This window comes from Mus caroli, unplaced genomic scaffold (assembly GCF_978045245.1).
Source record: "Mus caroli unplaced genomic scaffold, Mus_caroli_1 scaffold_20, whole genome shotgun sequence".
NCBI lineage: Eukaryota > Metazoa > Chordata > Mammalia > Rodentia > Muridae > Mus > Mus caroli.
Window position 1 is genome coordinate 16,251,890 of NW_028227275.1, and position 20,968 is coordinate 16,272,857.

Here is a 20,968-nt window from a genome sequence, read left to right on the forward strand (position 1 = left end):
TGTGTTCCCAGTCCCCTTTGCCACCTAATCCCCAGCTCCACTGTCCCAGCAATTTCTTTGTACCCCCAACACTTATCCGTACACAAACTGACGCCCCAGTCCCAGGGATGTGCACGGTCAAAGTTTCCCGTGATCTCTGCCTGCATCCAAGCAGGCGCATCAGAAAGATTCTTCTCCTGGGATCAGCTGCTGTATCGTGCGGCCTTTCCAGAACAGGGTGTCCAGAGAAACATTTTTTTTTTTCGACTCAGAAGGTGAAGAAGGCATTACACACACATATCCCTTATCCATCAGCACCCAGGGCACAGCGGCGACACAGCCATGTTCCAGCTTTCCTTCCTGCTGATCTCAGGCTCACGTTCAGCTCTTTCGTTTGTGACAGAGACCTTAGGAATGACTACGGAAGGAATGACAATTTCAGGAAGCTAGCGTGGCCCGGAGAAGACGTGATTCTAGTAGCCAGTGAGGGGTTCCAACTCCTGGGTTCCAACGACCAGTCGGAGTTCAGAGTTGGGGCGGGCAGAGCCCAGAGGTATCAGACAGGTGAGGAGCTACAATCCGGACAGGCTACCAAAGGTGCTAGAAGAGAATGACTGGCGGTCTCAGCAGCCAATGGGATCCCAGGACCGTGCAGGGTAGCTCTATTCCAGCAGCTGCAGGGAGCGTGGGCGGGGTCCTTAGTTCACTGTATCGCGCCCGCCGGCGGGCGACAAGGGCAGCGGCGGCACACGGGACCAGGTGAGGTGGCCAAGTCCTAGAGGTAGCGAGGCAGGAGGTCCTACATGGGGGAGTCTGCTTTTTGGTTTACAGAAATGCTCTAGAGGGCGTGACCCCTGGTTTTGCACTAGCGATTTGTGGGGCTCTCTCCAGAAGATCACTCAGTCCTGGGATAGGGTCTTGCAGCGACTTTAGACCCACAGCTGCAGCCTGGAGCCTGACATTCACCTGGGGGTGGCGGTGGGGGGGCCAGCTTGACCGCAGCTGTCCCAGGTCCTGAAGTCGAGCTCGGAAGGCAAGCCCCTACCCATATACATATACACACAGGAAAGATGCTGCAGTAAACTGTGTGACATCCATTCTCCTCTCTCTCTTTAAAACTCAAGAGCCTGCTGTGACCCCCATCTCTACTCTTTGAGTGTCAGATGAGGCCCGGAGACTGGGTGGATGATTCCATTGAGAACAGCAATGGAGGAATGGAGGGAGGAATGGAAAGAAAGCGCCCCGATGGCCTTGTAGAAACAAATCCCCAAATCCAAGATGGTGCAGAACTGGGCCGAACTCCTCTGAGCCCAGGGTGGGAGAGGGGGACAGGATGTTCAAGTCAGGAGGAAGTGCAGAAGCCAGGGCAATGGGACAGCACTCATCCCTCTCCCCCAAACCCTGTTCTTCCTACACAGATCTGGAACCCATACTCCCAAGAAGCATTCAGACTGAAATTGCATCAGAAAGATCCCTCTCTTCCAAGTGGCCTGGGATCAGCTGCTCTGTCTTGCGGACTTTCCAGAACAGGGTGGCCAGAGGAAACACTATTTTTCGACTCAGTGAGATCTGCCTTATCAAGACTCCAGCCCTACTGAGAAAGCTCATGGAGCCTGGAAGACCAAGAGTCAACCTTCGGAGGGCAGGCAGACTCTGTCCGGATCTGTAGGGCACTGCCCTAGCCTCACCACTATGGCACGTGGTTTCACGGTAGGTTTTGATCCACTGGGTCTAGGAGAACTCAGCTCTGGCTCCCTGAGCTCTGTCTCCTCCCGAGGCCACCTGGGCAGCGACTCAGGCTCCACAGCAACACGATACCTGCTGAGGAAGCAGCAGCGCCTGCTGAATGGGCCCTCCCGAGGAATTCGAGCCTCCTCGCCCATGGGCCGTGTCATCCTCATCAACTCCCCCATTGAAGGTGGGTGTGGGGCCTGGGAGTGGCTTGGATGGGAGCACTGAGGACAACGGGTAACGGGATCATCTTTCATCTACCCTTGCCTATCCTGTAGCCACTATTTTAGGGCAGCAGGGCTGTAGAAGGATCATAGGTGGGAGATGGAATCATAGTCTAAGGAAAGCCCTTATACATGAGCCCCTGGGATACATAGGCAGCGTGATGAATCAGCCCCCTCCATCCCTTGAACTCCGTCTTTCTCCTAACCCACCTTAGAGAGTGAAGCAGAATGGATATCTCCCACCAAACAATTTTGTGTGACCAGTACTGTGGGGGGACGGTAGAGCGTCAGTGTCCAGGCTTCAGAATGTGGGAGAGGGGCCAAAAGACACAGCAGCAAATGTCCATGAAAAGGCAGAGCGGGGGTGGGGGTGGGGATAGGAGGAATGAGAGACAGAGGCAGGGAGTGAGAGCCCCAGAGCTGGGTCCTTCGAAGAGAATGACTGTATGGCTGCCTGGTGCTATGCCGTGGCCACCAGTTCTAATTCTACCCCGGTTAGGTCTTGTAGGGGACCTAGAGGGAGGGAGCTCAGTTTTCACCTCACAGGAATATGAAGCACAGTCAAAACTTCAAGACACAAACAAGAACAGCTGGTGGGGAGGTTGCAGCTACCACCTCACAAAAGTCAGAAATGAACAGCGGGAAGCATGGTGAGGCAGGTGCTTAGACTACAGTGACAGATGTGAGGCGACAAAGAGCCTGTGAACAAGACAGAGCTTCAGATGCCAGGAGGGGAGCGAGGCCCTGTGGGACTGGCTCTCTGTGGACAGGACTCGATCTGTATCTCCAACCCCTCTCCTCTTTCTGAGCCAGCACGGTTCCCCTGGCTGGATCCCAGACTGGACTTTTTAGGTCTGGTGTTTCTTCCGATGCATTTACAAGTCTCTGTTCCCCTCCAAAGGCAGTTGCACGGGATATGGTTGGCTTGCTCACTTCTATCACTGTCAGTGACTACTATAGGCACCACCCTCGTATGAGCATCATGGTACTGTTGAGGTCACCAATGCCATTGACCAAGAAGCAGAAACACCCAGAGGAACTAGTCAGCAGGACAGATAACCCTTTCTCTCTTTCTTTCTTCCTTCCTTCCTCCCTCCCTCCCTCCCTCCCTTCCTTCCTTCCTTCTTTTTTTTTTTTTTTTTTTTTTAATTTGGTTTTGTTTTTTTTCAAGACAGGCTTTATCTGTGTAGGCTGTCCTGGACCTTGATCTGTAGACCAGGCTGGCTTTGAGCTCAGAGAGTCTCCTGCTTCTGCTTCAAGAGCTGGGGTTTAAAAGCATGTGACACCAATACCTGGCTGACGTGACCCTGTCTAGCCACCTCTTTCTCCTCTCCTAGTTTGTTCATTCATTTTTTTCACTCATTCACTCATCTGCTCATTTATCAAAAATTACCTGTCAGATACTATGCACTGTGCAAGAACTAGAGATGTGTTGGTGGGAAAGAACTGCAAAGACCCATGTTGAAACTTGCAGACTTCCAAGCAACAGTAAACAATACACAAATAAACAATAAGACACAAGATAGAACAATTCTGCAGGAAAACTCGTGGTGACTAGTAGACAGGAGAGCATTCCTAACACTTTCAAGCTAGACTCGTGCCAGAATTGTCCAAGAAGACAACTAGAAGGCAGACAGGGGGGCTGGTGAGATGGTTCAGTGTGTAAGGACATCTGCGGCCAAACCTGATGACCTGAGACCCCAGACCCCACACTGAAGGAAAGAACTGACTCTCGAAAGCTGTCCTCTGTTCTCTATACATGTCCCATGACATACACATGTGCAGATATATACACACCTTAAATAAATAAGTAAGCACATGGAATTTTTTAGAAGATTGATTGGGAGGGAGCTGGAGAGATGGCTCAGCAGCGGAAAAAGTACTGCTTGTTCTTCCAGAGGTCCTGAGTTCAATTCCCAGGACACTCATAGTGTTTCCTACCATCCATATAGAATCAATTCCCCTCTCTGTGTGCATGCAGACAGAGCATTCATATACATAAATGACATACTTTTTTTTTGAGATGTTTCTCTGTCTATCCCTGGCTGTCCTGGCACACACAATATGGACCAGGCTGGCTTTGAGCTCAGCGATCCTCCTGCCTCTGCCTCTGGAATGCTGGGGCCAAAAGTGTGCACCATCATATCTGGATTTTCTTTTTTTTTTTTTTAATACTTTATTTTATGTGCATTGGTGTGAGAGGATCAGGTGCTGAAGTTACAGACAGTTGTGAGCTGCCATGTGGGTGCTGGGAATTGAACCTGGGTCCTTTGGAAGAACAACCAGTAGCCCTTAACCACTGAGCCATCTCTCCAGCCCCCCTGGATTTTCTTATTTTATTTTATGGGCATCCAGGATTTAAGCTGTAGTGTGTGTGGTTTGGCTATTTTAGCTTGCTTTTTTTTTTCTTTAACTTTTATTGATTTGTTGTTGCTTCTTTTAAAGATAAACTCTTGAGATAAGAGTATTGGCTGGTCCAGAACCTGCTATGTAGGCCAAACCAGTCTCAAGCCTGTGGCAACCCTGCCTCAGCTCCAGAGTGTTGAGACTGCCCGCCAAGGCACTACACCTGACTTGTTTGCTTTGAGACAAAGTTTCACTACAGCTGACCTTGAATTCTCCACCCACAGGTTTCAGTCTTCAAAGTGATAAGATTTTATGTCTGGGCTACTATACTTAGCTCTTACATTTAAAACAAAAAACCAAAAACAATAAAAATTATAGCCAGACAAGGTGGTGCCTACTCACAATGATCTCTTCAAAGTCAACATGGCCTCCGCCCTAATACTGTCTCACAATAACTCTGCTCAGTACTGCAGAGTGCTCGCCTAACACACAAGGCCCCGAGTTCCTCACTCTCAGGACTACAAGTCTGCCCAGGAACCCTTCAGAATTCTCGTTTTAACAAGTTTTCCAGTGATGTTGTGTCTGCTATTGGTACCATGCCCTGGGTCAATCGCCTCTGAGAAAGTGATGTCTAGGATGAGAGGGGAAAGAGAAGCAAAGGGTCAGACCTCATCATTCCCCCCAAACAAAGTCAAAGTGACAACAGTACAGGAGGGGACAGTTTCTAGCTCGTATGAGCCACCAAAATAATAAAATAAAATAAAAATGATCAGAATGCCTGACGGCGACTGACAGAGGAGAAAGCCCCCAGAGGTGGCAGAGGAAGATATGGAGGGTCATACAGGGCCAAGGGTAGCCTAGAGTTCCCCTAAAACAGACAGAAATGGCTGGCTGATAAAGTACACACAATTCCTATATACCAATGGAAAACAAGCAAGCTGTTAGAGAGCTGCAGGGAGGGCCAGTGGCCTACTCAGGTCAGATGAGGGAGAGATGATTCCATCCTGGGAGAAGCCACACCCTTGTTCTCAAAGCTCAGATGTGGCAGGGCACAGTAGCCCACACCATAGTCCCAGAACCTGGGAGGCAGACTGTGAGTTTGAGGCCAGCCTACTCTACATAGTGAGTTCCAGGACAGCCAGAGATACATACTGAAATTCCATCACATAAAAAGACAAAACCTAAAACAAATGAAAGCTCAGATGCGACATCCCAATGACCCAGGGCATAGGGGTCTGTTCCCAAAGAGGAACTGAGAAGGAAGTGGACTGAGGGCAGAGAGCTAAAGGCTTTTTTAGCTAAGACCTGATGGGGCCTGAGAACTGTGTGATGACAACTGGTTAGGAAGCTCCAGGGTCCCTGTCTGTCCTATACTACCCTGTCCAGGCTGTCCTCAGGGATTTTAGCCCCATCTGTCCTGGCCACACATTGTAGCCTGATAGACCAATTGAAGTGTGAGGTTTGTCTGCCTCAAAAACCTCTGGAGTAAAACTTGTCTGAAGGAAAAATAAATGTCCCCCTCTTATGTGGGACCTAGCACTCTTGTTAATTTTCAGAGAGCAGGTGCCTCTGAGCCTCCCCCATGACCTCTCTTTCCACTGCCCAAATCTCTCCCCCTTTCATTTCTCTAAAGAACCAGCTGCCCTGCCTCTTCACTGGCCCCTATTATGGGCTCTCAACTGCAGCATGCTGAATTAGAGGTTCTGTCCTCCGGTAGCCGGGTAGTTCCTACCGCTCTACCCTTTAGAATCAAGAGTCTATGGGATGGAAGAGGCTTCCTCCGTTCTGCCATTAGATTCTGGTCAAGAATTTACCAAGTTCCAGTTTTCATGCTTCCAGATAGAGAGCCGGCCATCTGTCCCAGCACAAAAGAAAATCTGTCTCTGTCTAACTCCCCTGTGCTAGCCTGGTTCTGCCTTTAAGTTACACAACTGAACATCTAATGCAATCTGGATAGCTCCATAGCTGTTTGGAGTTGGAGCTCATTCTGTTGCAAGCGGAGAGCCCCAGACTCCCCACAATGGAATCTTGAACCTTCCTTTTTGCCATCTGCCACTCAGAAGGGCAGATTTTCAGAGATTGCATATAAGAATTCAGAAAACATCACACACACACACACACACACACACACACACACACACGGTGGAGGAGGAAGGCAGAGCATGGAATCTAATCAGGTCGTTCTTACCTGTTCCCACACTGTCAGCCAGTGGCCTATGGCTTCAGGATTACCCAGAGGGAACTTGTATACCATCTCCATTTGGGGCCCTGAGTATCATGTGGGCGGCTCCACACAGAAGCCTAGCCTTTGCAGACACACCAAGCTGGGGACACCCAAATGCTCAGTGTCCAGAACTAAAGTGGAGGTCATTCCTCTGTGGTTATCCTCCCAGCCAACAGTGACGAAAGTGACATCATCCACGCCGTTTGTGTGGAGAAGAGCCCCTCGGGGAGGCTGGGTTTCAGCGTGAGAGGCGGCTCTGAGCATGGCTTGGGTATCTTTGTCAGCAAGGTGGAGGAGGGAAGCAGCGCAGGTGAGCAGGGGCCCCTGAAGGTGAGCGTGGGTTGGGATGTGCCTCCTTCTTCAGTGGGTAGCAGAAGCTAGCTGTCCAAGGACAGCAATCATCTCTGCTCAAAGGGCGGGGACTGATGGGAGGGAAAGCCTACTCTTGCTCAGTGGATTAGGGAACAGAGCCTAGTGCGCCATCGACGGACCTGTGGATCCCACTTCGAGGATTCACCCTTCCCTGCTCCTGCGCAGAGCGGGCTGGCCTGTGTGTGGGAGACAAGATCACGGAGGTGAACGGGCTAAGCCTAGAGAGCACCACAATGGGGAGCGCTGTGCGGCTGCTGACCAGTAGCAGCTGCCTACACATGATGGTAAGGCGCATGGGCCGAGTGCCCGGCATCAAGTTCTCCAAGGAGAAGACCACATGGTGAGTAGCGCCTGGCCTTGCCCCAGACTCCCTGCCCAGTGACTTCCCTGCCCCTGCTCAATGTCTTCCCTGCTTCTGCCCAGCGGCTCTATTCTCTAAGGACGGAGCCATGTACCCCTCTGGGCATCTATCTCCCCTGGGGCTTTGTAAGGAGCAGAAAGGGGGCTTCAGGAGTCCGGCGGGCGCAGCATGTTGCGGCTGCTTAGTAGAGTCAGGTGATGGGGTGGTTCGGATTGTTTATGTTTGATGGAATCTACGTTCCGCTGCCCATTCTGAGGCAGGAGAATGCTCCTCACCCCTGACCGCCTCACACATAGGAATCATCCTTTCCCCAATTAGTTGCCAGGGTTTTTAGACGGGGTGTTCCTGGAGGAGCTGGAATCAGGGCTGTGTCTTGTGCTGTGTCAGGGTGGATGTAGTGAACCGGCGGCTGGTGGTAGAGAAGTGCAGTTCAACGCCATCGGACCGCAGCTCGGAAGACGGTGTGCGCCGCATCGTCCATCTCTATACAACCTCGGATGACTTCTGCCTAGGTTTCAACATCCGAGGGGGCAAGGAGTTTGGCCTGGGCATCTACGTGTCCAAGTGAGTGCTGGGGTAAAAACTAGGTATGGGGTTGGGGGTGGGGCTGGAAGTGGAGTCTGGGGATTGGTCAACACGAGATTTGGCCAACTACTGTCGAAATGAAGGCCCCTTCAGGATAAGGCCTGGGGAGAGGGTGTTGTCAGCAGAAAAGGGCCAAGGAATGTAGGTGGACACTGCTAAAGCCAAGGGAAGGTGTCTGGATGATGGGGAGGGAGGCAGGTCAGGGTCTTATCACCCAACACCCGTCTATCCCCAGAGTGGACCATGGGGGCCTGGCTGAAGAGAATGGCATCAAAGTGGGGGACCAGGTCCTGGCAGCCAACGGTGTCAGGTTCGATGACATCAGCCACAGCCAGGCCGTGGAGGTGCTGAAGGGCCAAACGCACATCATGTTGACCATCAAGGTGCTCCAGACCATACGGGAGCAGGGGAGAGGCGGGACTAGGGGAGGGACGTCTCAGAACACCAAGGTCTCAATTAGGCTCCTTCTTCTACCACTGCCCCCAACCCCACAGCCACATGAAGAGAGAGCAGTAACTCATTTCATGCATGTTTGGAGAAAGAGGGACTGAGGCTCAAAGAGCTCCCCCGCCAACCCCTGTCAGTGGCTCGGCTGTTCAGCAGCCTGGCCTAGCTCTGGTCTGGCTTCTCCTATTTCTAGCATAGTAGCTCTTCCTCAGCATCAGGGAAGGCCTCGAGGTGAAGGACTACTGTACAGGGTGGGAGCTAGAGCTATGTGTAAGACCTGGGTTGCGGGGATCTCTGGGGCACAGGCCTAAAGAAACTGGGCTACAGCAGAGGCTGGGTTGCCTGGGAGGTAGTTGGTTTCATTATTCATGTAGCGGTCATGCCTACTTGAGGATCAGGTCTTTGTGTGCACAGGAGAAGTGACTCTTTCTTAGGGTCCACCGGGATCCCTGCTCTACCTCTGTGGCTTGTCACCCAGCTTCATTCAGTGCTTCAGCGGCCCCTCCCTACTTCACTCACACCTCCATTTTGCCATCTCTCTCACATCCATCTTCCCTTTTCTAATTATCTTGAGCATTCTTTTAAAAAAAAGATTTATTTATTTACTTATTTTATGTATATGAGTACACTGTGGCTGTACAGATGGTTGTGAGCCATCATATGGTTGCTGAGAGTTGAGTCAACCCCGCTCACTCCGGTTGGCCCCGCTCACTCTGGCCCAAAGATTTATTTATTATTATATCTAAGTTCACTGTAGCTGTCTTCAGACACACCAGAAGAGGGCATCAGATCTCATTACAGATGGTTGTGAGCCACTATGTAGTTGCTGGGATTTGAACTCAGGACCTTCGGAAAACAGTCAGTGCTCTTAATCGCTGAGTCATGTCTCATGTCTTGAGCATTCTTAACTCCAGCTCTTCCCCAATTCGTTAACTCTGTCCTCTGAGTATGCATGCATGCATGCATTGTTCTTGTTTTTGTAGATCCTCCCTATGTAGCCCAGGCTGGGTTTTCCTATATAGCCATGGCTGGCCTCAAACTCTAGATCCTCCTGCCTCAAGTACCCAAACACGGGGGCTGGTGAGATGGCTCAGTGGGTAAGAGCACCTGACTGCTCTTCCAAAGGTCCAGAGTTCAAATCCCAGCAACCACATGGTGGCTCACAACCATCCGTAACGAGATCTGGCGCCCTCTTCTGGAGTGTCTGAGGACAGCTACAGTGTACTTACATATATAATAAATAAATAAATCTAAAAAAAAAAAAAAAAAAAGTACCCAAACACTAGAATTCTAGGTTCGAGCCGCCCTGCCCAGCTGTTCAACAGTGTTTTTGAGTCCCTGTGAGGCTAGATGCTGGGATGCACAAAGACTAGGACAGACCAACAAGGCCTCTCCGTTCCTGGGGGACAGCAACCATCAGATCTTGACAGGAAATCAGCAAGAGAGGGGGAAACTGAGGCAGGGCCTTGTAAGCAAGGCAAGAGGGGCAGTGACAGTCAAAGCCGGGCCAAGCTGGCCACGTGACAAGCGTCAGAAGCAAAGGCCTGAGCTACAGAGGAAATTAGCATGGTGAGGGAACCAATGGAGAGCAAAGTATTCCCCTCCCCCACCCCATTCTGTCCTAGTCCTCACCTGCTCCGCCCATGCCCGCCATGTCTTCTACAGGAGACCGGCCGATACCCTGCCTACAAAGAGATGGTTTCTGAGTACTGCTGGCTGGATAGATGTGAGTCTGGAGAGATGAAAGGAAAGAGCTAAGGCCCAACGGTGGGACTGCGCTTGCTGGTCGCTGGGGGGGGTGGGGGGAAGGGGGGAGTAGAGGCGCGCGCGCGGGGTGGGGGGAGTATCAAGATGCTCCCAGGACCTTCTCACAGTCAGTGATGCTTATAAGTAACCTCCCCTGAGGATGCCAGGGTCTTCTAGGCCTCAAGCGCCAGTGGGTGAGGAGAGAAATGACTTCCCAGGGCCTCCCCGATGTAGGTGGCAAACCCAGTAGTTGGCAGCTCTGACCTCTGCTGACACCTCTGGTTCCTCCCTCCACCCCGAAGCCCAAGGGTCGTCGGTGAGCACAGCACGGCAGGGCCCCAGGGGGAAGGAAGCAGCCCCCTGAGCTACCCTGCCACCTCTCCCTTGCAGTGAGCAATGGGGTACTGCAGCAGCTGTCGCCAGCCTCCGAGAGCAGCTCCAGCGTCTCCTCCTATGCCTCTAGCGCCCCCTGCAGCTCGGGCTCGCTGCCCTCTGACCGCATGGATGTCTGTCTGGGGCCAGAGGAGCCCACTAGCCATGGCCCAGGCTGGGGGCGGGCAGACACGGCCATGCAGACTGAGCCTGACCTGGACAGCCGAGTGGAAACTTGGTGCAGCGTAAGGCCGACCGTCATCCTCAGGGACACGGCCATCCGCTCTTCTACCCGACACCTTGATTCTGCACTTTCAGAGTCTCCCAAGACTGCTCTCCTTCTGGCCCTCAGCCGACCCAGACCTCCCATCACTCGATCCCAGAGCCACCTGACACTGTGGGGTATGTTGAGTGTGTGGGGGCGTGGGGGCCACTTTTCCCACAGGGTCTAGTTCAAACAAACCTGCCTCACACTCCAAGGAGCCTGCCTTTGTCCCAGGGCCTAGGCCAGGTCCCAGGTCCTGTCCCAGAACATCTCCAGATCCTGTTCTAAACAGGCCTGGGCACCAAACCCATCTCAGTCCCAGGCCCCAAACTGATAAGCTCTGGGCTCCAAACCAGAACTCCCGTTCCTCCAGCTTGGGGTGTCCCGGCCTGTTTAGTTACAGATACATACGAGAGACTCCCTCCATCCCTGGAACTGTGTGGTAGAGAGAGGTGGAAGGCAGGAAGAAGACCCCACCCCATCAGCTCCCACTCCGGAATAGCGGCAGACCCCTACTGCCTCCTTTCCTTCTCTCTGCCCTTTCCTATCCCCCGCCCCCTCTTCTCTGCCCACCCTCCAGCCCTCCCGGGGGCTCCCTCATATCTGCAGAGGAGAAGAAACAACGGAAGAAGGAGAAGTCGGGATCTTCTGGGGAGAAGGGGGCCTTGCAGCGCTCCAAGACGCTGATGAACCTCTTCTTCAAGGGAGGGCGGCAGGGGCGGCCAGCAGGGGACGGGCACAGAGAGGCCTGGACACTGGACAGCAGAAGCCCCACCAAAGTCCGCCCTCGCCTGGACCTAGAGAAAGGTAGGTGTGGGGTCTGTCTGGCAGGTCCAGGTTGAAATTCCACCCTGCCCTGCCTCTCACAGGAGTAAAAGCCACTTCCTTAGGCGTATGGGGACCAAGTGAAATGGGAGCAAAAGTCAGCACTGTGTCTAACTCCTAGATGGTGCTCTGAAAATGGGGTGGCCACTGTCACACTGTTGTCTTCCATCTCAGAAAGGCAAAGTGACAGGCTCAAGGCACAGCAAGAAGTGAGCTCAGCTTGGAGTCGTGTGCTCTTGGCAGTGCTGGCAGTGGAAGGCACCTTTGGTGGGAACCCTGGCTTCACATCTTCCATCCAGAGCTCCATGGGCCCAATGCAGTTCTAGAATTGTCCCTGAGGAAAGCCACTTCTCAATCAGAGCTCAGATGGAAGGACACAGGTGGAGACATGTGTGCACACTCGTGCATGCACACAACACTCATACAAACATGCCACACACACACATAGCACACCCAAACACCCACACATACCACCATACACCATACACATTCACACACACCACACATACACACTCACACACATACCACACCACACCACACACCATACACACTCACACCACACAAACACACACATACCACACACACCACACATACAACACATATCACCTCTCTCTCTCTCTCTCTCTCACACACACACACACACCACACCACACACCATACACACTCACACCACACATACAACACATATCACCTCTCTCTCTCTCTCTCTCTCACACACACACACACACCACACCACACACCATACACACTCACACCACACAAACACACACATACCACACACACCACACATACAACACATATCACCTCTCTCTCTCTCTCTCTCTCTCACACACACACACACACCACACCACACACCATATACACTCACACCACACATACAACACATATCACCTCTCTCTCTCTCTCTCTCTCTCTCACACACACACACACACACACACCACACCACACACCATACACACTCACACCACACAAACACACACATACCACACACACCACACATACAACACATATCACCTCTCTCTCTCTCTCACACACACACACACACACACACACACACACACACACACACACACACCATACCCCCCCCCCGTCATGATAATTGAATCTTAGGACCCCAGACATGACAGGCACTCTAGCCCTGGGTTCTAGACCCAGCCCAGCCCAGGTATCGGTTTCCTCAGGAAACCTGTCAACCCTGTTGAGACTCAGAAACCAGAGCCGACAGGGATGCCTTGATACAATTGCATAGGACAGATAGACACTCAAGTCCATCTAGTTTTAAAGCACAGGTCTCCAGGCTCAGCAACTGACTGTTTCTACCTGTCTGAGGGCATACACAGTACCAGCAGACATACCTCCTCAAGCCTGTGCCTTTATTTTAGAAGGCTTTGCCAATTTAGAGATGAGATGGCCCCAGTCTCTTAGCAACCCTGGGGGCAGAGAGGTTTTGTTGTTGTTGTTTGGGGCTTCTTATTTGGTTGGGTTTTTTTTTTGTTTGTTTGTTTTAAGGATTTATTTATTTATTTATTTATTTATTTATTTATTTATTTATTTATTTATTATATGTAAGTACACTGTAGCTGTCTTCAGACACTCCAGAAGAGGGTGCCAGATCTTGTTACGGATGGTTGTGAGCCACCATGTGGTTGCTGGGATTTGAACTCTGGACCTTCGGAAGAGCAGTCGGGTGCTCTTACCCATTGAGCCATCTCACCAGCCCTGGTTTTTTTTATTTTGTTTTTGAAACATGGTTTCATTTTGTTTGAGGCTGGCCTCAAACTCTCAGATGTGTCTCCATCTGTCTCCTGCTGGGATTAAAGGCATAGGCTACCATACCCGGCCTAAAGGAATATTTTTAAACAGTCCCAGCTGCAGGGGTCAGTCCGGGCCCTCTGGGGTTTCTCTCTCATGCTGAACAAATGACTGTGGTGGAAGAGAAAAGTAAGGCAGGAGCCAGATATGATGGATAGGTGATTTCGAAGTTCACCCTGGGTCACAGCCCAGTTAGAATGCATGGGCTAATGAGAATGGTAGGGGTGGGTGGGGGGTGAGAAGTGGGGTGGGGGTGGGTGTCACCCAGGAGACAAGCAGGGTGTTGCTTCCTTCTGGAAGTGGGAGCGAACTTTGGGTAGGTAGGTGGAAGCAAACAGAATGAGAGGCCCGATGTTGCTCCACCTTAAAATTGAGTGTCTGGGGGCTGGTGAGATGGCTCAGCGGGTAAGAGCACCTGACTGCTCTTCCAAAGGTCCAGAGTTCAAATCCCAGCAACCACATGGTGGCTCACAACCATCGGTAATGAGATCTGACACCCTCTTCTGGTCTGTCTGAAGACAGCTACAGTGTACTTACATATAATAATAAATAAATAAATCTTTAAAAAAAATAATTGAGTGTCTGGAGGCCTCCGGTGACAGGCCAGTAGGAGAGACAGGTCTCCAGTCAGGGTACCTCTTTCCTCAGTCCGCTTTCTCATCTCTCAGTTCCCAGGACGCTGGTTTCTCATGGTTCTCAGCCTTCTTCTCTGGCCAGGCCTCTCTCCTTCCACGATTCCTCTTTCCCTCTCTGTTTCTTGAAGGTAGGCACCGCCAAGCTGTTGTCTGGGTTCTTCCCCTCATTCATTGCCAAATAAACTCCACACGCAGTGTTCATACTGCCGCCTCTTCCACAGCCTCCACCGACTCCCCACTGCCTGTAAGACCAGTCCCTAGCTGGGTATGAAGACCCTTGACGGCTCTCGTCCCCCCTGACCTCTTCTAACTGGAACTCTTGATCCTGCTGAACTGAAACCTCTCTCTTCCTTACAGCGGGGAGTGTGGGGCCTGTGCAGAAGTTTGTCACCTGGAGACTAAGACGAGGTAAAGGCAGTATCCCAAGGGCCCCACGGTAAAGCGATGGGGGTACAGCCTGCCACCAGCTTAGCGGCTTTGAACAACACTCATTTAGAGCTGAGCCTGGGGAGTCAGACTGAGAACTTGGCTAGCTTACTGGAACGTATAAGGAGGACAGAGAACTTGGACAGAGGGCTTGTGTTGGGATCCCCAAAGGGATGTGGGGTGAGGGAGCGTGTCTATACTCCAACTGGGGGGATTAATGTGACAGTGAAGGAGGCTGGAGTTGGCTCTCCGTTGGTGGCAGTTTGTTAGGGAAGGCCATGTTTGGGAACAGGGGCTCAGAGGGATTCTGCCCAGCATGTTCAGTCTCTCGGCTGGCTTCTTTGGAGCCTCACCCCCGCCAAGAGAAACTCTACCTTACCCTACCCTATTAGCTCTTGTCAGCTTTGTCACATCCTCTCGCCCCTGCCCTACAGACCGGGAGAGGGGCCGGGCCCTGCTCTCCACCAGGTCTGGAAGCCCCTCTGGCCAGGCACCCACTGTGAATGAGCAGGTGCAGGCCTGGGAAAGTCGACGGCCCCTCATTCAGGACCTGGCCCGGAGGCTGCTGACAGATGATGAGGTACTAGCAGTCACTCGCCACTGCTCCCGGGTAAGTCTCTGCCCAAGGCCTGGTCTTCATTTCAGGCTACTGTTCACTGATCAGTACCTGGGCTTGCTGCTGGGAGGGCAATGGCCAGTAAGCTCTCAGGCAGGAGGGAGACAATCCTAGAATCTAAGTCCCTCTAGTGACCAGTCCTACAGAGCACAGTGAAAAGGCAGACGTGGGAAACCCAGGAGATCTGAGAAGGCCTCTCAGAGGAGGTGACATTTAAGTTAAAGGAGAGGAAATCAGGTGACAAACAGGAGGGGAATGTCCTTGTAGGCAAGCGATTGTGCTCTCTCCTGCCTCCAGTCTTGTCTCCCATCTCCCCCGCTGTGTGCCTGGGACAGCCAGCAGACGTGGCTTTATGCCAAGGGCCTGTTCCTGTTTCTCAAGTCTGCGAGCCTTTGCTCCCATCTCAACCGTCCCCAATACCCACACTATTCTCTCTCCTTCTCTTCGATCAGTACCAGAGGGAGTCAGTTTTGGAGGGCTAAGTGTTGGGGAGGCTGTGGGGTACTGTTGATCTCTCCAGGAGAACTGTAAAGTCCTTTACTATCATTTTGTCTCCAGGACTCCCAGGGTCCTGTGGTGGGTTTCCTGGAGGACCATGCATCTGTTGCACATGGTGGGCAAGCTGGGCAGTTTCAGAAAGCCACTTGTTCCTACCTTTACCTGGATTGTGATGGGGCTGTGTGTTGTTATTGTGATGTGTACACTGTCATGTCTGTGAGGTGTTGTGTTGACATGCCACACGTGTTCATATGTGCATAGATTGCACATATGTACCCATATATGATGAAGTATCACTCAAAAGCTAAGATGGAGTCATTCACACATTCTCTTTCCTAAGATCTGGTTTACGATAGAAATGCAGATGGAGGGTTCTATCAAGGGCTCTGGGCTAAATTCTGTCCTTCTCAGTTCTGAACTTTAAGTGAGCCGTGTGCTCCAGCTCTGGTGAGCCTGCAACTCCGAGATATGGCCACTAGGAGGGGCTCTGTGTCTGTATCTTTGACCAGCCCCTTTTCCCACACCCATTCTTTGCCCAGCCTTCTTCAAACCAGGACTTAATTTCACTGTGGTTCTATTTACCCTGTAGGCTGAACCTACTGCCCACAGCCAACCCAATGCCCCACCCCATAGCCTCTGAAACAGAGCCCGGGTCTGAGAGAGAAGCAAAGTTCCCTAGTGACTATGACGACGGTATGCCTGCATCTCCTCTCTCTCCCCTGAGCTGTCCATCCACATCCCTCAGGCCAGGAATTTAAAGACCTCTCTTACTGATGCAGAGCTGTTCTTCCCTTATGAGGCAGAACAGAGTACAAGTTGCTTTCTCCCACATTCTAGGCCTTACTTGATGTGACACCCCAATCTGCCAGCCCTAGCTTTTCTGGGATCTTCCAGGGCCACCACATAGCTGATGTCAATTATGAGCCTCATAGCTTTAGGGGTGTTAGTTCCCTGTTCTCGACTTGTGCAGCCCTGCCGGAGGGTCTCCATGAGCCCTTGATGCCACATGAGACCTTTGTTGCCTCACTATCCTGCCTGCCCTCAGAGCACTCTCCTCGCCAGCTTCTGTGCTGCCCCTTGTGTCTACCTTGGAAGAGTTGGTGGAGTGGTCCCTTGCTTCCGATCCTTCACCCTTCTCAGAAACTCATAATGTCTCATTGCCGTCTGTGGCTTACGGGTGACTGCCACGTGAGGCCATCTGTCCCTGTTCCCACCAGAGTCCCTGACGTTCTGGGAGAGGGTCTTATCATTGTGTCTCTTTTGCCACCCAGCTGCTGATTTTGTGTTTGTGGACTTGAGGGACATGCACATATATGGCAGTGTATTGTTGATGTGAGTCCTGTAAGCATATGTGTAGATTAGGGACACACACACATACACACTTTTTCATTTATTCCTAAATATTTATTGATGATTCATGCTAATGGCCAGAGGGCCAGCTATTTCTGTGTCTATGTCCATACGTGGTAACAATCCAAGGAGCTCTCTGAAGTTGTCTTCCTTTCACCACCAGGGGGCAGTGTGCTGCCCAAGTAACTTGGCTCTCAGTATTCCATTTTCTAGAATCCATGGGGTGTGGCATCCCAGCCGGTGGCATCCAGGCCGTACCAGGCAGAAGGGTACTGACTAGAGAGGCTGTAGAGCCATCCGCTTGCCAAGATTACCATTCTAACCCTGAACAAAGGGTGGGAACCGCCAGGACCACAGCCTAGTGTTGGGCTCACATTCATTCCTTCTGCCTGGGCAAAAGCGTTGGGGGTAGAGGTGGGAATGGAGGTGGGGGAGTCCAGCACCTGAACATTCTTTTCCTGCCCCAGAGCAAGCAATAGGAAGATGTCTTGGGTTCTTGCTTTTCCTTTATGTCTTTATCCGTGTGGCTTTGAGCAAATTCTCCCTGAGCTTCGGTTCCTCGTCTGTAAAACAGGAATCATCTCAGAGTGGCCGCGAAGTGAAAGACTGCATGTAAAAGGCTTAGAATTGCCTGTCCAGATGCCATTATTGATGTTGGTACTTGTTGCAGATCTGTGGATCACTCCAGGCATTCACAAGGTCATGCATCCACAAGGTCACTGACACACCAACTTGTGGACCTTAGATAGGGCGACCCTGTCCTAGAGCGAAAATGGCCGATCGGCTCCAGGGTCCCTGTGTGCCTTGGTGTTTCCCCACACCCAGCTCTAGCTAGAGTTGCTGCTGCTGTCTGACCTGTGTTGTCTCTAAATGCAGTATGTCCATGAGGGTGGTGTGGAGGACCTGGTGCGCCCCCTGCTGGCCATCCTGGACAGGCCCGCGAAGCTGCTGTTGCTGAGGGATATCAGGTTGGGAGAGGCTGAGGGGTGGGGGGGTACGACCCGGGGGAACGGAATGACCCTAGAACTGAAGCTTCTCCATGACTGCACCCCCTAGAATCAAGCCCTGCTTACCCCACATCCCTGCCTTCCCCAGGAGCGTGGTGGCCCCCACAGATCTGGGCCGCTTCGATAGCATGGTGATGCCTGTGGAGCTGGAGGCTTTTGAGGCTCTTAAGAGCAGGGCAGGTCAGCAGTGTGTGGGGCTGCGGCGGTGGAGGGGGGGGGCGAGGGGAGGGGACGGAGACTTCTGGCTCCTGAGCTCCAGTTGCGGGTGGGGTGGAAGTGGAGGGTAGCTCATTGGCAGAGCTATCTGCGAGCCTGGTAGGGGTGTCTGACCTCTGACCTGCTCTCTTCTCCAACCAGTGGGGCCTTCTGCTTTGAGACCTACCAGGCAAGACACGCCACCCAAGCGTCATCTCATCACCCCTGTGCCTGGTCAGTCAGAGTCCTATAACCTGGGGAAAGGGGACAACCCTGGGGACATTGGAACAGGGAGAACAGGTCTTCCATCCTTGCCTCCGAGCAGGGTCACTGACTGTAGTCAGGAAAGAAAGCGCTGTTCTCCAGGCCATTGTTACTCACACATCCCCATACAGGGCATTTCAAAACTACATGTTTTTAAATCAGGTCTCTTGGCTCTGCCAAAGTAGAACTGTATTACAATACAAAATACTATTAATAATAGGTCATGTTTGTCCACCTGACCCAGTGCCCCTGAACCATGGGGCACCTAACTCTGAGCAAATCTAGACCTTGTTTGCACACACTCGGGCATCCTACAGGAAACAGTAAGCAGCAGGGTCTGGAAGGGATGGTTAAGAAATGCCAGTTAGCCTTGACCATGTTCTGCAGATAGCCGTGGGGGCTTTTACCTGCTACCAGTGAACAGCTCAGAGGATGAAGACGGAGAGATAAGGGAGAAGCTTGGAGTCCTTAAGGTCTCCCTCGGTGCCTCTGCTCCTCACCACAAGGGAATCCCCCCTCTACAAGACGTGCCAGTTGATGCCTTTTCGCTTCGCCGAGGCGCATGCGCACCTCCTCCCCAGCCACCTCCTGTGGCTCCCCGACCTCCCAGGCCTAACTGGCTACTGACAGAACCCCCAAGCAGAGAGGACACTCAGCAGAACCAAAGCCAGACCCCAGCCCAAAGCTGCAGCCGCAGTCGCAGTCGCAGCCGCAGCCGCAGCCGCAGTCGCAGTCGCAGCCGAGGTCAAGGCAAGTCTCCTGGGCGCAGGCGCTCCCCTTCCCCGGCACCCATCACCACTGCTGCCACAGCCAACGGGCGTTACCACAGGCCTCGGAAAGCAAGGCCTCTGCTTCCACGACCTCTGGATGGGCAGGTGGCCAAAGTGGGAGCCAGGCAAGGGTCCTTGGAGAATGGGATTGGTCGGATAGCTGAGGAAGCAGTCGGGAATGTCTCTACGGGAGCGCTGAGGACCGTCACACTATCCAAGATGAAGCAGTCTTTGGGTGAGTCCTGGGAGCACTGTTAAGCAGGGTAGACTCCTTGGGTTTAAGGGAGGTTGGTGGGCCAGGGAAGGAATCTGAGTACTAAGGTATATCGTTGGAGAATCTGTTTGGAGGTTGAGACTTGAGACAGAAGCCAGAGATGGGAAGAAGGCGGGACTGGACTTGGGGCTGGGATTCTAGGCTCCTCCCGGGAGCTCAAGGTTTAGGGTAAGACTGTCCTGTCCTCACTCTGCTTTGGATCTTGCCCAGGCATTAGCATCTCTGGGGGCATCGAGTCCAAGGTGCAGCCCATGGTGAAGATAGAGAAGATCTTTCCCGGAGGTGCAGCTTTCCTCTGCGGGAATCTACAGGTGGGTGAAGCACTGAGCCTCTCTAGGCCTGCGACTTAAGGATAGCAGGGTTCAAGACCGCTCCACACTTCCAACTAGGCATGTTCAGACCAGGTCATAGGAGGTGGCTTGGGAGTATGGGGGTCAGGCCCGTAAGATGGGCAGTCCTAGAGAAGAATGTGTCCCCTCATGCAAGCCTTGGCCTGAGAATGGCCCATCCTGTTCTACCTTGTCCTGAGGGACAAAGGGCCATTGTCTGTGCCCCACCCTGCCCCCAACAGCTCCAGGCACAAAAGTCCTATTGTCCACTCCCAGCACCCAGATGGGGTAGGAGTGTCCTAGCTGGTGGAGGTGAAAGGCCGCTGCCTTCAGTTTGGGTGGTGGGTGGGAATGACTCAGAACTGAATATTCCATCTCTGTGCCAGGCTGGCTTTGAGCTGGTGGCAGTGGATGGCGAAAGCCTGGAACAGGTAACCCACCAGCGAGCAGTGGACACCATCCGCAGGGCTTACCGAAACAAGGCTCGGGAACCTATGGAACTTGTGGTCAGGGTCCCTGGGCCTGGCCTGCTGCCCCTAGCCTCTGACCTACGAGCTGTTAAGGACCAGAGCCTTGCTCCTGACAGTCCCTCCACCCATGGACCTGTTGATGATGCTCGGATTCCCACCCAGCTACCTCCCCCTGAGGCTAGGCAACTCCAGCAGTCTCTCAGCTCAGCCCTAAAGGTCCCTCAAAGTATCCCTAAACTCTCCCCTATCCTTAAGAATCCCCATGACCCTTCCTAATGACTTCAAGTCTTCCTGCTGCCTCTGAGTTCCGTGCACCTCTATCCTATCCATTTGACTACTGAGAGCACCACCACACTGGTGGCTCTGATCCACCCCGGCTGTCAAAAGGGCTCTGGCCTTTCAGGACAAGCTGGATGTTCAAGAACACGGTGTGCTAGTGGGCAACCCGTGTCATGTGCATTCCCTAATCCTGGACTGCTTCCCAGTAAGGAGACAGAGAGACTCAAGTCTAGAGCCTGTGACTAGTGTGAAGTTTTTCACGATGGACCTGGCTCACCGTAATCTGCGGGGCGTAAACTGAGAGTCTTCAAGGGGTGGGGGTGTCACTGTAATCACCCCCCAGCCTCAAGCAGGGTTCAGTGCAGAGGACAGGATGGGAAGGCTTTTCTAGTTCCTCAAAACTCATGGTGTGGTCCAGTAGGGCCCAGGATTCTACTAGATTAGTCCTAAGAATTCCATCACAGATAGGCAAGCAGCCAGCAAGCAGAGACGATGTCAAGCAAATTCCCCTGCAGCTTCTTTATCCATTGCACTTTTTTTTTTTTAAAAACAAAACTTTTTTTTTT

At 52.4% G+C, this 20,968-nt stretch overlaps 1 protein-coding gene across 3 annotated transcripts; it reads left to right on the plus strand.

Annotated features, from left to right (window-relative positions):
- Positions 1-376: 376 nt before the first annotated feature.
- Pdzd7 (PDZ domain containing 7) lies at positions 377-20,943 on the plus strand. Of its 3 annotated transcripts, none has more exons than XM_085834095.1 (17): positions 377-543; positions 1,398-1,897; positions 6,674-6,814; positions 7,042-7,216; positions 7,625-7,801; positions 8,058-8,205; positions 9,935-9,995; positions 10,406-10,789; positions 11,262-11,459; positions 14,282-14,332; positions 14,785-14,960; positions 17,691-17,782; positions 17,871-18,001; positions 18,179-18,250; positions 18,668-19,285; positions 19,535-19,635; positions 20,040-20,943. In XM_085834095.1, the coding sequence occupies exons 2-17, from the start codon at positions 1,672-1,674 to the stop codon at positions 20,397-20,399; spliced, it is 3,111 nt and encodes a 1,036-aa protein (XP_085690221.1). In that variant the 5' UTR covers positions 377-543; positions 1,398-1,671; the 3' UTR covers positions 20,400-20,943. The 3 variants fall into 3 exon arrangements, with proteins under 3 accessions (XP_085690221.1, XP_085690220.1, XP_021007339.1); XM_085834094.1 differs by lacking the exon at positions 377-543 and adding an exon at positions 648-738; XM_021151680.3 differs by lacking the exon at positions 377-543 and adding an exon at positions 648-738 and having other exon boundaries at positions 17,910-18,001.
- Positions 20,944-20,968: the final 25 nt, after the last annotated feature.